Source organism: Anabrus simplex, chromosome 10, assembly GCF_040414725.1.
Source record: "Anabrus simplex isolate iqAnaSimp1 chromosome 10, ASM4041472v1, whole genome shotgun sequence".
NCBI classification, from domain to species: Eukaryota; Metazoa; Arthropoda; class Insecta; order Orthoptera; family Tettigoniidae; genus Anabrus; species Anabrus simplex.
In genome coordinates this window covers 16,111,672-16,125,596 of record NC_090274.1, presented here as the reverse complement: position 1 = coordinate 16,125,596, position 13,925 = coordinate 16,111,672, and the positions used below count along the sequence as shown (strand labels likewise).

Below are 13,925 nucleotides of genomic sequence, written 5' to 3'. Positions count from 1 at the left end.
CAACTTGACCAATCTACTACGAGAATGCTTTCCAAAACGCTGCCTTACATGACAGGTTACAACTGGCATAAGAAAATGTAATCTTGAGGTTTTAATCCCAATTAGGTATTGATTTTGAAGCTCATAGATTACCCTCAAAAAGCTTGACATAAATTGTTGTCCATAATTCTAAGACTCTCCTTATTAGGCTTGTTGGTGATGCAAGCACAGAAAAATAAAAAATCGAAATGAGCTTCATACATCTAACGATAGATAGCACCTCAGTCGAAAGCGAGAAGATATCGGTGTCTAGCTCCGGGTAGCTACCTAGCGCTTACACGGAGGTGGTAGCACACAAGCCAAAGTATCAGTTGATTTAAACCTCCAGGTAGTTTACCTCCCGCATAACTGCCAGCCAGTTTACCAGCAAATGGTTGATCCGATCTGTAGACAATAAATGTTCATCGTTGTTCTTGATATATTTTGTGTAATTTTGATCACTGAACACATTCGCTAATATAATTTACACTTAAACTTGTTGATTATTATTTTATTGCCATAAAAATAAAATGACAGTGGACTTACGTTTATATGGCTCTATGTTTCATAAAATGGTACTCACGTTTGTTTGGCTCTCAGGTAAAGAACCGTCTCCTACGGGACTCAATATAGTTTCAAAAATTGTTTACAGTGAATTATTACAATTGATTCATTGTAAATTTGTACAGGTGCTGAATAATTAATAATGTAGAGTATATTTATAAGGTTTTATGCTTCTGGATGTAGGAGTCATGGAAGCATGAAATGGATTTATAAAATGTTACAATTTTTGCTGACTGGTTTTAAAGTTCATGACTTACAGGATTTCAAAAACTAATGAAGAATACTTGAATGTTACATTTAAATAAACAATAACTTCTGGCTCTATTTATAACCTGACACATATTTATCATAATAATAAATTGAATATATTGTTAATTTTCTCAGAAAATTTCAGTTAGTAATAAATTGTGCTGACACTTCCAATAAAAAATGGTTCTTATGAAACTACATAGAAAATATTTCAGTCCATTTCCCTGTCTGTGGTATCTCAATCATACACACTTTTCCAGAATCTTATAGTTTCCTCTTTATTGCCTAGGTATTCTTCAATTATATTTTGTCCATGCATTAATTGGAAGACTGTGTTATGGGACTGTGGGGAAGCCTAGCCTACCTTACCTCTGCAGGTTTTGGGGAGTACAGTTCAGAAATATGTCAAGCCAATTTCATACAAAAATTAACAATTTATTGTAATGATAGAAACCATTCAAACATGCAGAAGATCCGTAATAATTGAGCTAACAACAACATCAACAACAACATTAATCTACGTACAAACCAAGCTCTACTAGTACTCAGTCATATAAACATAAGTTCCAACTACAGTGTAGAACTTGCAAAGATGCGGAATACAAAAGAAAATGCAAGGAATCTTTGGCATTAAATATCTTACAAACAAAAAAATCTATATCAAAATACATGTAGTGGCAAATGCTATATTCTATTTTCTTTGTACATATCTTACAACTGAGTGTTATAATAAATCACATTTTAAACTCCTTTGTCTTGGGGTTGACAGCTGGTCATTTCAGGAACTGGTTCAGACGGTGACTTCCTGCGAGTGTAAACAAAACAAATGATACAGAACTTTAAAAAATGTAAACTTAGAGTTACCAAATATTTCAAGATGCTTCAACATGCACAGATATCTACAGCAAGCAACTGGCATATGAAAGGAAGAAGCTGGGAAAGATAACAGTATCACAGGGCATGAAGGGCCCTGGACGTTTTCACAATTTCTAACCTCAACAGGGGACTGGTATATGTTACAACCTTTTTTAAAAAAAAAAAAAAAAAAAAAAAAAAAAAAAAAAAAAAAAAAAAAAAAAAAAAAACTATTTTAAAACTACTTTTCATGAATAGTCCTACTATAGCAGTACATTCTGACAAAAGAATTTTGTAAGTATCTGCATTAGTTTTGATGTTACGAATTTAAAAAGAAGGTATAGTCAGTGAAAGGTTAATGGCATGTCTACCAAAACTTAATCACACATTTCCCATCTCTTTTCCCTTGTATACTTTGGTATAATGTCTACAAAACTGACCAGAATCAAGTGCCTAGGGTTGATGGCTGTTCGGAAAAAAGTTATCTGCAGCAATAATTGACCAAAATATGTCATATTAAAATAACAAAACACCGGGCGAGTTGGCCGTGCACGTAGAGGCGCGCGGCTGTGAGCTTGCACCCGGGAGATAGTAGGTTCGAATCCCACTATCGGCAGCCCTGAAGATGGTTTTCCGTGGTTTCCCATTTTTACACCAGGCAAATGCTGGGGCTGTACCTTAATTAAGGCCACGGCCGCTTCCTTCCAACTCCTAGGCCTTTCCTATCCCATCGTCACCATAAGACTTATCTGTGTCAGTGCGACGTAAAGCCCCTAGCAAAAAAAAAAAAAAATAATAACAAAACTAAAATTGGTAATTTGGGAAATATACTGTATTTTTGGAAGCAGTGGTATCGTACCTGTAACTTTAAAAAGCACAATTTGAAAAGCAGAATGCGAGTATATTAGTAAATGGCCTGGCTATGTAGAAAATGACTAACATGCTAACATTTTGAATAATTAATACGTTTGATAACACCTAACCCAATAAATAATATTTTTCGTTTAGAAAGTTCCATTACTGAGCATGAGATGTTTTTGAAGGTTTAACATATACTGGTACAGTGAGATACAGCGTTTAGTTTTACACCTGGCCAAATCAGGCAGAATAAATGTGGCTCTCCCGAAGTGGCTGACTTTTGTGGAATTCAACCCATGTCTGCTCGACTAGTGTGGCAGACCAATTTTGTCAAGCTTTTGCGAGGTTAAACTGTGTGGGTACAAAACCAATATTTATTTGGAAATTCTCTTGAATGGACTAGTAACAATAGTTTTTTTTGCCTGGTTGGCCAACGATAATTATAATGGACTAAGTAATGTCTCCATCCAGTCATTCTTTATGTTATGTCATTTTGAAATTATTTTTAATCCCTGCTGTTGTTTTTAATTTATGTCCCTTTCATACATCCTTTTATTCATAATTTCAGTCTAATGTTTAACCATAACATGCTGCCTTTCAAAGGTAAATCAGTAAACTGAGATTTCGTTTTGGTGGTGTAAGCCACATGTCAGCTCAAATGGTTCGTTCCCTTACATCTGAACTCCATTAATGTTTGTATGTTATAATAATATACTTTTTACTACTCCTTCAACTGCCTAAGAGGTCTTTCTAATGTGCAGGCAATGTACTCTTGACATGGTAAATGGCTCCTAACAGTGCCAACAGACACCAAGATTTCTATTATTTGAATGGTTGAACGAGAAAAAAATGTGTTCTATATTCGAACAGCCAGCATGTTTTTGACATTGATGTAGCATACTGTTTCTCTAAATCTGAATTTTTTTTAAAGAACAGAGTGGCTGTCTTTAAACGACATGCAGTTGTAACTGTCAAAAGTCGACCACACAGTAAAATAATCAAGTCTTTTATGTACATGTAAACAAAATTAATTTCTCACTCTATTTGAAGCTAAACCATTACCATTTATAATTGTTATGGATAAGGCAGCACAATGCTGATGAAACTGTGTTTGGAGGAAAGCAGAGGAGAGGAAGAAGGGGAATGAGCTTCAAGAACTTAGAACAGTGATTCCCAATATTTCATGTACAGTAATAATCTGTAGAGAACACTGCACACACATTTTGGGGACTTTCTACCATCGCTAAAAACAAGAGTTTGTTATTAACTTGGAGAAGAATTTACACATATATTATTACTACAATTGTCCACATCTTATGTATATGAACAAGTGTTTTCATGTTTCACAAACATTAAACCCAACAAATGAAGCAGGCTTTTGTACATTGAAGGATAAGTTCATGTTTACCTATCAAAGTTGTGACCAAGAATGCAAGTCCAGATATCACACTGAATTGTCACTGTTGGCAAAAAGATGCAATTGAAGAACATTTAAAATGAGAATGAAAATAAAAATAAAAACCTTGTTATTTGGCTAGCCTATTGAACAACACTATTTTACATTTTGCACATAATGTACCAGGCAGCTAGGGGTTCCCCAAGATTTAGTTAAATATTTCTAGGATTGGAAACACTGGCTTAGAAAGTGAAATAAATGAGAATTTAAGATTAAATATGGGCATCAACTGTGTCTTCTGTCACAGAGTTTACACATCCACTAGAACAAAGATACAAGAACAACAAAAAAAAATATTAAAGGCTAAAGAAACATAGCAGAAGAAAAATTACGTATAATTTCTGAGAATTATGTCTCAGAAGACACAGGAAAGAATAAAGACATGTCTTAAAGAAATAGAAGTAGATACACTGGAAACAATTGGCTTGAACATGTTAAAAGGAAGCAGAAAGATGAGGGGGAGAATGAAGAAGTTCTTAATTATGATGGATGGACTTACAGTAGTAGTTCAGAGAAGTGTGACCTGGACTGGGATGTGGAGGAAAGACAAGTCATCACAAACTACCACTGAAGTCCCATGCGTTCAGCCAATGATATGTATACTGTATGTTTCTTCAGCTTCTTCCAATTGGCGCCATCACCAAGCACTTCATGCATCATGCAGGTACTTACTGTGAATTAGACAAGGAAATAACTATGAGAATGACTCCATCCCAGCATTTACCTGGAGTTGACCTCAGCGACTGTAGCACAGCAAATACACCAAACTCGCAATTATGTGCCTTACTACAACAGGGAAGACTTATACCTCACATAATGGTTATGTGATGAATAGGAACACCTTATATGTGAATACAATATAGTTGTGTGGTGAGTCAATTGTACATTACATTCTTAAAATACTGACACTGAAATCAAACATTCTTGCTGACAGTAACTGACTAGCTGAAGTTGGTTACTGGCGTTAGCCATATCATGGACTCGATAAAGAGAATTACACCCACAAACTCAAGTGGATGAGGCAAGGGGAATGAATACGGCTGTTAGCTCTAGCTAGAGCCAGACTCGTCTGACGCCAATGTGTTGATGTCCAACCGAGATGGAAAGAGTGGAAGAGGAGGGGAAGCAATATACCCTGATGTTCTTTTATTATTAAAATAATTTCTGTCAACTTCCGGTATTTTAAGATTTTTTTAAAGCAAAACTGAGTACACTGTAGAGGAAATATGTATGCGTAGTCTGAACTTCCTAACTTGTCAGGAAGTTCATAAAAATCCTTGGACAGACCCACAGCTGGGCAGAAAGCATAACGGATTTTATATCTAATTTATTATTAGTATTATTAAACCATGAATGCAAATTATGTACTGTAAACACGATTATTGAGTTGAATAAGCAATTTATTTTGATAAGGATTATGTAGTTAATGTCAAAATGTGGTTTCTACTTTTACAGATATGTACAAATTGCCATGGACCTTTATGTAGGGCTTTCATGCTCAATATTTCTTTGACACATACTTGGGATCTCTAAATGATTTAGACGGTGAGATTGCTGTTTTTTCTTTAACTTCCTCCACTAAAATTGCCACTGCTTGGCTCACTTTCGTCGTTGATGTTTCATACACTTAAACCTTCGTTGAAAAGCACATCAAAATCTATTTGATGGTTCCCGAGATTAGTCCGCACTTAAGGCAGACACATACTGGGAACGTAATTTTATAATATATTTTGTATATAGATGTGCGATTCTTCAAATATTTGCTCTTGATAAGAAGAAGAAAAATAAGAAGAAGAAGAAGAAGAAGAAAGAAGAAAGAATAGAGCAGAGAGAAGACGAAGATGCAGAATTTGATCTAATCATGAAAATGTTTTCATAGTATTTTAATGATGAAATGAAAAACTTTTAGATCTTGTAATAATAATATAACAGACATTGTAACGATTGAACTATGGTGATATTGCAGTGACAAATCACTCATACCAAGATATTATATTATCATATTGGCGTACTGCAAAAATGTGCAGAGACAAATATACAAGCAAAACAGAAAAATATTTAACTATTTTCTGGAAGCAAACTAGGGCATTAGATGATGTATGTTACTGATACAGTGAAAACTCTCTAATATGGACACTGATTAGATGCATATCTGGGAGGAGTCCGTTGATGAGAGGGGGTGTTTACTTAAGCAATCCATATACACTACTGTCTAAGAGACATTTTAAGATATAACTTAGTATGTACTTTCATTGTATGCTATGTTGCAAAACCTTTAATTGGAGTCAACTCAAATTACTAATGTATTTTTAAAAATTATTTTACACCCACATTGGAGAACTTTAATCAATCCATATATGTCTTGAGAGTATTAGCTACAAATTAGACGTATGTTTCTTCTTCTGCTCTCAGAACTTCTTCATTCTTTCCGACCTGGCTGCCCTTTCTTAGTCGGTTATGATGTACTGGTTGTGTGTAAAAGTTTTCAGTTTAAGTCTCAAGTCTCTGTTTTTCAGGATCCTCTTTTCTTCTCGGTCTTCAATTTGCTGCATTGTCAAGCCCAACTCATCTAAATCATCTTGGACTTCTTTGAACCAATTATTCTTGGTTTTACTTTTCCAAAAGTAGTTGAAAAGATATTTTAGTACCCTGGTTTATGGTAGTCTTGATATGTGGCAGAAAAATGCAACCCTCTGTTATAGACTCAGTTTCCTGGTATGCAACTTCATTAGGTAATAATTGCCATTGTCTATCTACTTGGTGTTTTTTGTTTATGATTGTTCTAAGGATTCTCCTTTCTGTCTTCTGTATTGTATCTGCTGTTGATTTGGTGTTCAAATTGAATAGTGTTTCACTAGCATAGGTTGCTCCAGGTTTAATAACGGAGTTGTAGTGTTTGAATTTTGCATTTATCGAGGGAGATTTCTACTTATAAGTTGGCCAAGTGATACGTTGTGCTTGTTTCAATTTAATTGTTCTATTTTCTACTGATACTTTCTCATTTAAGTTCCAAGTAACAATCTCCCCGAGATACTTGAATTTATTTCCAATCTTAATTTGTTTATTATTCAGTGTGATAGTTGGTGTTTCAACCTTGAAGGATGGCATTATCTCCATCTTTTCAAATTAGCCGGGCTGAGTGGCTCAGACGGTTGAGGCGCTGGCTTTCTGACCCCAACCTGGCAGGTTCGATCCTGGCTCGGCCTGGTGGTATTTGAAGGTGCTCAAATACGCCAGCCTCGTGTCGGTAGATTTACTGGCACGTAAAAGAACTCCTGCGGGACTAAATTCCGGCACCTCGGCGTCTCCAAAAACCGTAAAAGAGTAGTTAGTGGGACGTAATGCAAATGACATTATTATTACTTTTCAAATTACAATTGAAGTCAGGCTTTTTTTTTTTTTTTGAGTACTTCAAATCACCAATTCTCACTGTTTTATGAGGTATTTGTTGTGAACACTTCACACTGACTATCTTCTTCTCAACAATGGCTTGCAGTTGTATTGGTTGAAAGCTTTTGGCATTTCTGCGTTGAAAAGCGAATGCCTTCAATTGTTCCACCATTCGATAAGCCGATGTATAGTTCTTTTTAAAATATATTTTATATAATTTTGCTGATAAGTCTTATGGCGACGATGGGACAGGAAAGGGCTAGTAGTGGGGAGGAAGTGGCTGTGGCCTTAATTAAGGTACAGCCCCGGCATTTGCCATCTTCAGGGCTGCCGACAGTGGGGTTCAAACCTACTATCTCCTGAATGCAAGCTCACAGCTGTGCGACCCTAAGCGCACGGCCACTTGCTCGGTCCAAAGCATAGTTGGTCATAGTATCTACACTGGAGTTTTCATCTTTACCATCATCTTCCTTACTGTCACTACCCTCACCAGGTTTCAGGTCTGTTGCTTGGACATCCTTCACCATTTCATTACTATCCAATGAATTTTCCTCAAACTGTACACTCCTAGCAGTCAAGGTATATTCACTGACACCAACATTTTCATATCCTACCGGGTTAAAAAATCTAGAATTAATCTGGTAGTAGTTCTTCTTCCTCTTCATTTTCCAAGTTGCTTTCAAGTCCCATTAACACAAAATTCTGTCTTGAAGAAACAGTTCTGAATTGTAGCCTTTGTTACATCTTTCCACGCATAGCCAATCCATCTCATTTCATCCACTACAGTGATAGATTTGGTGAGATCAGAGGCAGAAGAAGCAGTGTCAAGATTTGCTACAAACCACCTCAGTATTAGCTGTCTGCACTGGCCTCTGAAAGTGTAAATGATGCCTTGATCAACAGGTAGTGTTTGGGGGAAAGAACACCAACTGGACAATTCTCAAGTTGAATTCAGGATGGGAGGTTACATTGTCTAAGAAAAGTATACCTGTTTTAGAAACAAGCCAGTCCGTCATAATTACTCATACCATCCAAGCTTTTCTATTAGCTCTCCATTCCACTGGTAACCTCCTTATATCCAATCCTTTAAAACAGCAAGGGTTTGATGTCTTTACAATGTTTTGATGTTTCCTGCCATATGTGAACAGAGTAGCAGGTGCTTACTTCTGAAGCATCTGGTGAAGAAATTTGAGAATGTTATGGCGAACTAGAAGATGTTGTAAGAAACATACCAGGAAAGGAAAATGGAATAGTCCAAGGGGATTTCAGTGCCAAAATTGGGACTCCTCTAATGATAATCGTCATTGATTGTTATGGGCTTGGTACAAGAAATGATAAGAGGTGACTGTCTATTACAATTCTGTGTTGGCAATGATTTGGTTGTGGCTAACAAGTCTGTTCCAACACCATCCTAGACTTTGATAAGAATTGATATCACTTGGTGATCAGGTGATGGTGTTCGAAACCAGACAGACTACACTTTAATGAAAAGACAGCGGAAATCCTCAATACTGAACTGCAAGACCTACCCTGGAGCTGACTGTGGATCTGATCATGTAATCCTCAAGTTTAATTCAGGATGGGAGGTTACATTGTTACAAAAGGATAAACGATCTGGTGCATTCCTTGACTGAGAACTGCGTCTTAATTCCAGTATGTTCTTTTACTGTGTGTGTGTGCAGGAACACTTTAAACCAAGAATAATGAAGAAACAGGTAAGCACCATGTTGATACAGATGAAATAAATAGCTTTGATACAAAAATCCAGCCAGAATTATGAACCATTTCCACCTGTAGTCTGTTGGAAGAAACCTGGAATATCTTGAAAACTACTGTTACTAACACAATTAATGACACTTTCACTAGACCTGCTACAAACATAAAACCTTGGATGATAAAGGAAACTTTGAAGCTGATTGAAGAAACAAACTAAAAAGAGAACTAAATGAAATACAGTTCACTAAATTGTGAAATACGAAGGAAATATAGGCAAGATAGATTGCAGCAAATCCACCATGTGTGATCAGATAGAAAGCCATCAGTTCCAAAATCATCATCAAAAATCATCATTCATCAAATATAAGAGAATAACAACATGCAAATTCAAACTGCAGACTTAAGATGTGAAAAGCAGCAATGGAGTTCTTCTGAAAAAAAAAAAAGATCAAGTCATTGGGAGATCGAAGGAATATTGCATGGCAGTCAAGAAATCAGTATTCAACCAGATGAGCTCCAATACAGACCATGAGCCTCCATCCTGAAAAGTGAAGTGGAGCAGGCGGGTCAACATCTGAAGAAACAAAGCTTTTGGCAGTGATGACACATCTAGCGAGATGATACGGGTGAAGATTGTAATGCCTTATTCCATTCTATGGCCTCGAGACTGGGTTACCTCCATATTCATACCCTTACACAAAAAGGGATCCACAATGGACTATGCAGATATTATACACCAGTGACTAAAACCATTTATCCAGAGAGAGCTTTCTTCAGAACTCACAGGTTTTATTCAAGGTCAACGTACGGAGCAGATACATAATATGCGAAAACTCATTGAAAAGATGTTTGAAATAAACATTTTCTTCATCTTACTGCTGTGATAAAAAGCTTGTATGAAAACAATACCACCCACGTCAAACTGGACTGTGGCTTATCATGGCCTTCAGAGTGTCAAAAGGAGTGAGGCAAGGTTGCATTGTTCTCCCTGTTGTTCAATATATACTGGGAATACATCATGCAAAGGGCTTTGTGGACAGCTGGTACGGTGGAGTGTCAATTGCAGGAAGGAAGTTGCAGAATCTACGTTTTGCTGATGATACTATTCTGAAGATGAACTTGCTGAATTGTTGCAGCGGGTAGGAAGCGAAAGTCTTTAGCTTGGACTGGATGTCAATCACAGCAAAACTAAGGTGATGGTTGTTGATAGACGAAAGGAGCTCCAACTTAGTGGATGTCTGGTAGGCCTACGTGATGTTAATGACTCCTTGCCGAGGAATACTGACAGCTGCAAGCAAGAGATCAGAAGAAGAACTGCTCTTGGAAAAGTTGTAATAGACAGGCTCTGAATTATCTGGTGTAACCAAGCAGTCAGTAAAAATACAAGGAAACATCTAGTTTGCATCTGGGTAGTTTTAGTATTCTCCTGTGGATGTAAATCATGGATGGTGAAGGCCAGGGACAAAAATATGTATCAATGGATTTGAAATGTGGTGTTGGCAGAGGATGTTACAATTACCTTGAACACAGATAAACATTGGAAGAGTTCAGACACTTTGAAGAAAAGAAAGGGTTATGAAGTGAATAAAAATGAAAGACTCCATAGGCCTCATAAACCTAATATAATTGGGATCATAAGAGAACACGAGTTGACTAAGGGACGTCAGACAGGAACCAGGCACAAGTAAATGGAAGTAATGCCAGATTCAGTGTGCCAACACACAATGTCTGGCAAAAAAATTTATTGACAAGTCTCTGTACCTTGAGTACAGTGGTACTCAAGTTAGTCCACAGTAAGATTTCTCCAGAGCATCTCAGTTGTAAAACTGCACTTGCAAGTTAAAGAACAGAACAACTGCTTCTGTCAGAAGGTTGAATATCTAGACACAATCGTCCAAGTCACTGAAGCGAAGACAGATACCTTGGATCTCCTCTGCAGAGCAATTACAGAATCAGCAGTAGCGTGTGAACAAGGATAAACTTAACCTGGATGTGGTGGAAAGACAAAGACATCACGGATGTCCTTAGGTAGAAAAAAAAAAAGTTGCCTTGCCTCAAGACAGTGGTACTGAATGCCGAACATCACAGAAATGAGAATGTCGTGAAAGGCATGTTCTTTATCAACCGTGTCAGGAATGACATAATTCAGCAACAAATGAGTTGGTATGGCCGTATCCATCAATTTCATTGTTCATTTCGATGAATGCCCCAGATGACACCAAAGATACTTAAGGACAGTTTGTCTGAAACCCTACACTGTTCACAGACCCACAAAGCGGACTGTTCGCCAGCAGGACAATGCTAGGAGGAAGAAGACAGAAGAAGATGTCAACTTCTGAGATATGTGACGATTGATTGTTACACTGCCCAATTTATTGTGGGCTCTCTTTCCCTTAGCCAAGAACACAATGGTGAAGTCACGAGAGATCTTAACACATTCCCCTGTGGCTATTGACTTACTTCATTCTGATTTTCTAGTTTAACATTACGTTCACAAATACCACTAGTGTATTTGTGGGCCATTTCATAAGTAATATTATATTATGATTCAAAGGTCATTTTTCCAAGCTATACATTGCTTAGGGTATACAACAATTTTCTTTGCAGAAGGGCCTACTCTTTTCATCTTCACCTTAACATGAATCACAGTTTTGGAATGATTATGATTAAGATTTTTTAAATTTTTATTTTACACGTGCTTTATGTTGCACTGACACAATAGCTGTTATGGAGATGATGGGTTAGGAAAAGGCTAGGAGTGGGAAGGAAGCAACTGTGGCCTTGATTAAGATACTATTTGATGGTGTAAAAATGGGAAACCACGGAAAAACCATCTTCATGGCTGCCAATAGTGGGGTTTGAACGCACGATCTCCTGGATGCAACCTCACACACAGCTGCACATGGCCAACTCTCCTGGTAATAATAATAATAATAATAATAATAATAATAATAATAATAATAATAATAATAACAACAACAACAACAAGTAAGAATTCAGCTGAAGCTAGGAATCTAAAATGTAATTCCAATGTTCTCTGCAACATTCCTAATTGAAAATATAATCAAATAATGGCATTGTCCAGCGCTTGTTCTAATGAAGTAATTGTACGTTAGTGGGTTAATTATCACACCTTACAAGGCTTTCACTGACATTGTTCTAACTCTTCTTCAATCACAAGGCTGCTTAATCAATGTTTAAAGCGAATCCATACTGATTAGCTGGATAAACTTTTCAGACCGTTCACAATTATTGTGTAATGGATCCCAGAATTCCTGGAAGTTGTGTGTTCTTAAGAAATCCTTCTTATCAGTCCAAAGAGAACTAATGGTTTGTTGGCTACTTTCAGCAGCAGATTTTGTTAGATACAGTAAGTCTTCTGCTCAAGACTTTGACCTATATACGAGCAAATAGTTCATGTTGCATTATTTGGAATTTCCTTGACATTGAATTAATTAGCAGTAGAAACAAAAGTGAAATAATTAAATTGAGATGTAAATGAAGAGAGGAAACAATCGACAATAACCATATTCAATACATTACTACCTTCAACTGCTACTGATGTGAAAAGTTACATGTCAGTTACAAGATATCTGCAGAACACTTACCTCACCTACCCCAAGAGAGGGAGAACCAATAACCATTTTGATCTCTCAATAGTGACAGAAACAGACTTCTCCTTTCTGGATTTGAACTAGATTCATGCATGAACTCAGAATTTTCATACCAAGCAATATTGTGGGTTAAACTGTGTGTCCTATAATTTACATGTAATTTAATTCTTTTATTCATAAGGAAGAAGGATATGTGTCGGTGAAGAATTAATTGAAAGCAATGTCGTACATGGCTACCTTTGTTTCTTCACTGTAAGGATCTTCGCAAGGTTTCTTAAGCTTGCTTCTAGCAGAAATATTGTCCTTATTATGAATATTTTGATTGCAACCCACATCTTATATCTCATCACTGAACTTGTGACATGGCTCCAGCATCGACTTTAACACGAAGGAAATAGTAATTCCAATATTCCCTATGGAAATCAGTATCGTATCATGAAGGAAATAGAAAGGCTAAATAAAAAGTAACATATTTTGCTATCGAGAATCATTCAGTAGAAACCATCCTTTGATACACAGAGTTTTTATGGCAGCTACCCTATGTGAATTTGCCCAATAATATTTTTTAATAATCCGTATTCACTTTGTACGCCTCATGTGAGGAGCAATTGAATCTGAAAAACAACTTATGAATATTCCCTCCAAAGGATCCAAAATATGAAATGATAGGTTGTGTTTGATTATAAACTCTGCCAATTTAATTTCTACAGTCTGAGATAATCTAATTTGTGATATCTGAAGCCATTTCTTTTCAGTTAATTTATAACTGTCAGGCTCTTCTGTCTGCTGAAACTAATTTATAAAAAATAAAAGTATTAACTACCTAAAAAAAGAACATATGGTAACAGAATTATACATACCTGAAAAAAGAAAATAGAATTACTTTGTTTTTGAAAGAACTTCATCAGAATCTATCAAATCACACTCAAAAAAAATTTAGAAATGTATACAAATTTTTTTAAATTGCTAAATACTTGAAATATGGAATTAGTACAAAAAATATCAGAAAGATGGACAGTGGCGGTTAATACCTAACAAAGTCGTGTACAAAGAGTTAGAACCCATTACAGATACTATGCGTAAGAGGAGACTGGGATTCTTTGGACATATCATGAGGATGCAGGACTCAAGACTTCTGAAACAACTAGTACAACACAATCTCGTCTCAAAAAATACCACAACAGGATGTAAATGGATCAGAGAAG

The 13,925-nt window shown here is 36.4% G+C and overlaps 1 protein-coding gene across 5 annotated transcripts in view; it reads right to left on the bottom strand.

Annotated features, from left to right (window-relative positions):
• Nucleotides 1–1,276: 1,276 nt before the first annotated feature.
• Nucleotides 1,277–13,925, bottom strand: part of Efa6 (Exchange factor for Arf 6) — a 366,073-nt gene continuing 353,424 nt past the window's right edge. For 4 of the 5 annotated variants that reach the window (XM_067154852.2, XM_067154853.2, XM_067154854.2 and 1 more), the window contains exon 13: nucleotides 1,277–1,636. In XM_067154852.2, coding sequence (XP_067010953.2) covers nucleotides 1,573–1,636 — 64 coding nt within the window. In that variant the 3' untranslated portion in view covers nucleotides 1,277–1,572. Of the gene's footprint in view, nucleotides 1,637–4,499; nucleotides 4,672–13,925 lie in introns of all 5 variants that reach the window. The other variant, XR_010861133.2, reaches the window with a different exon arrangement.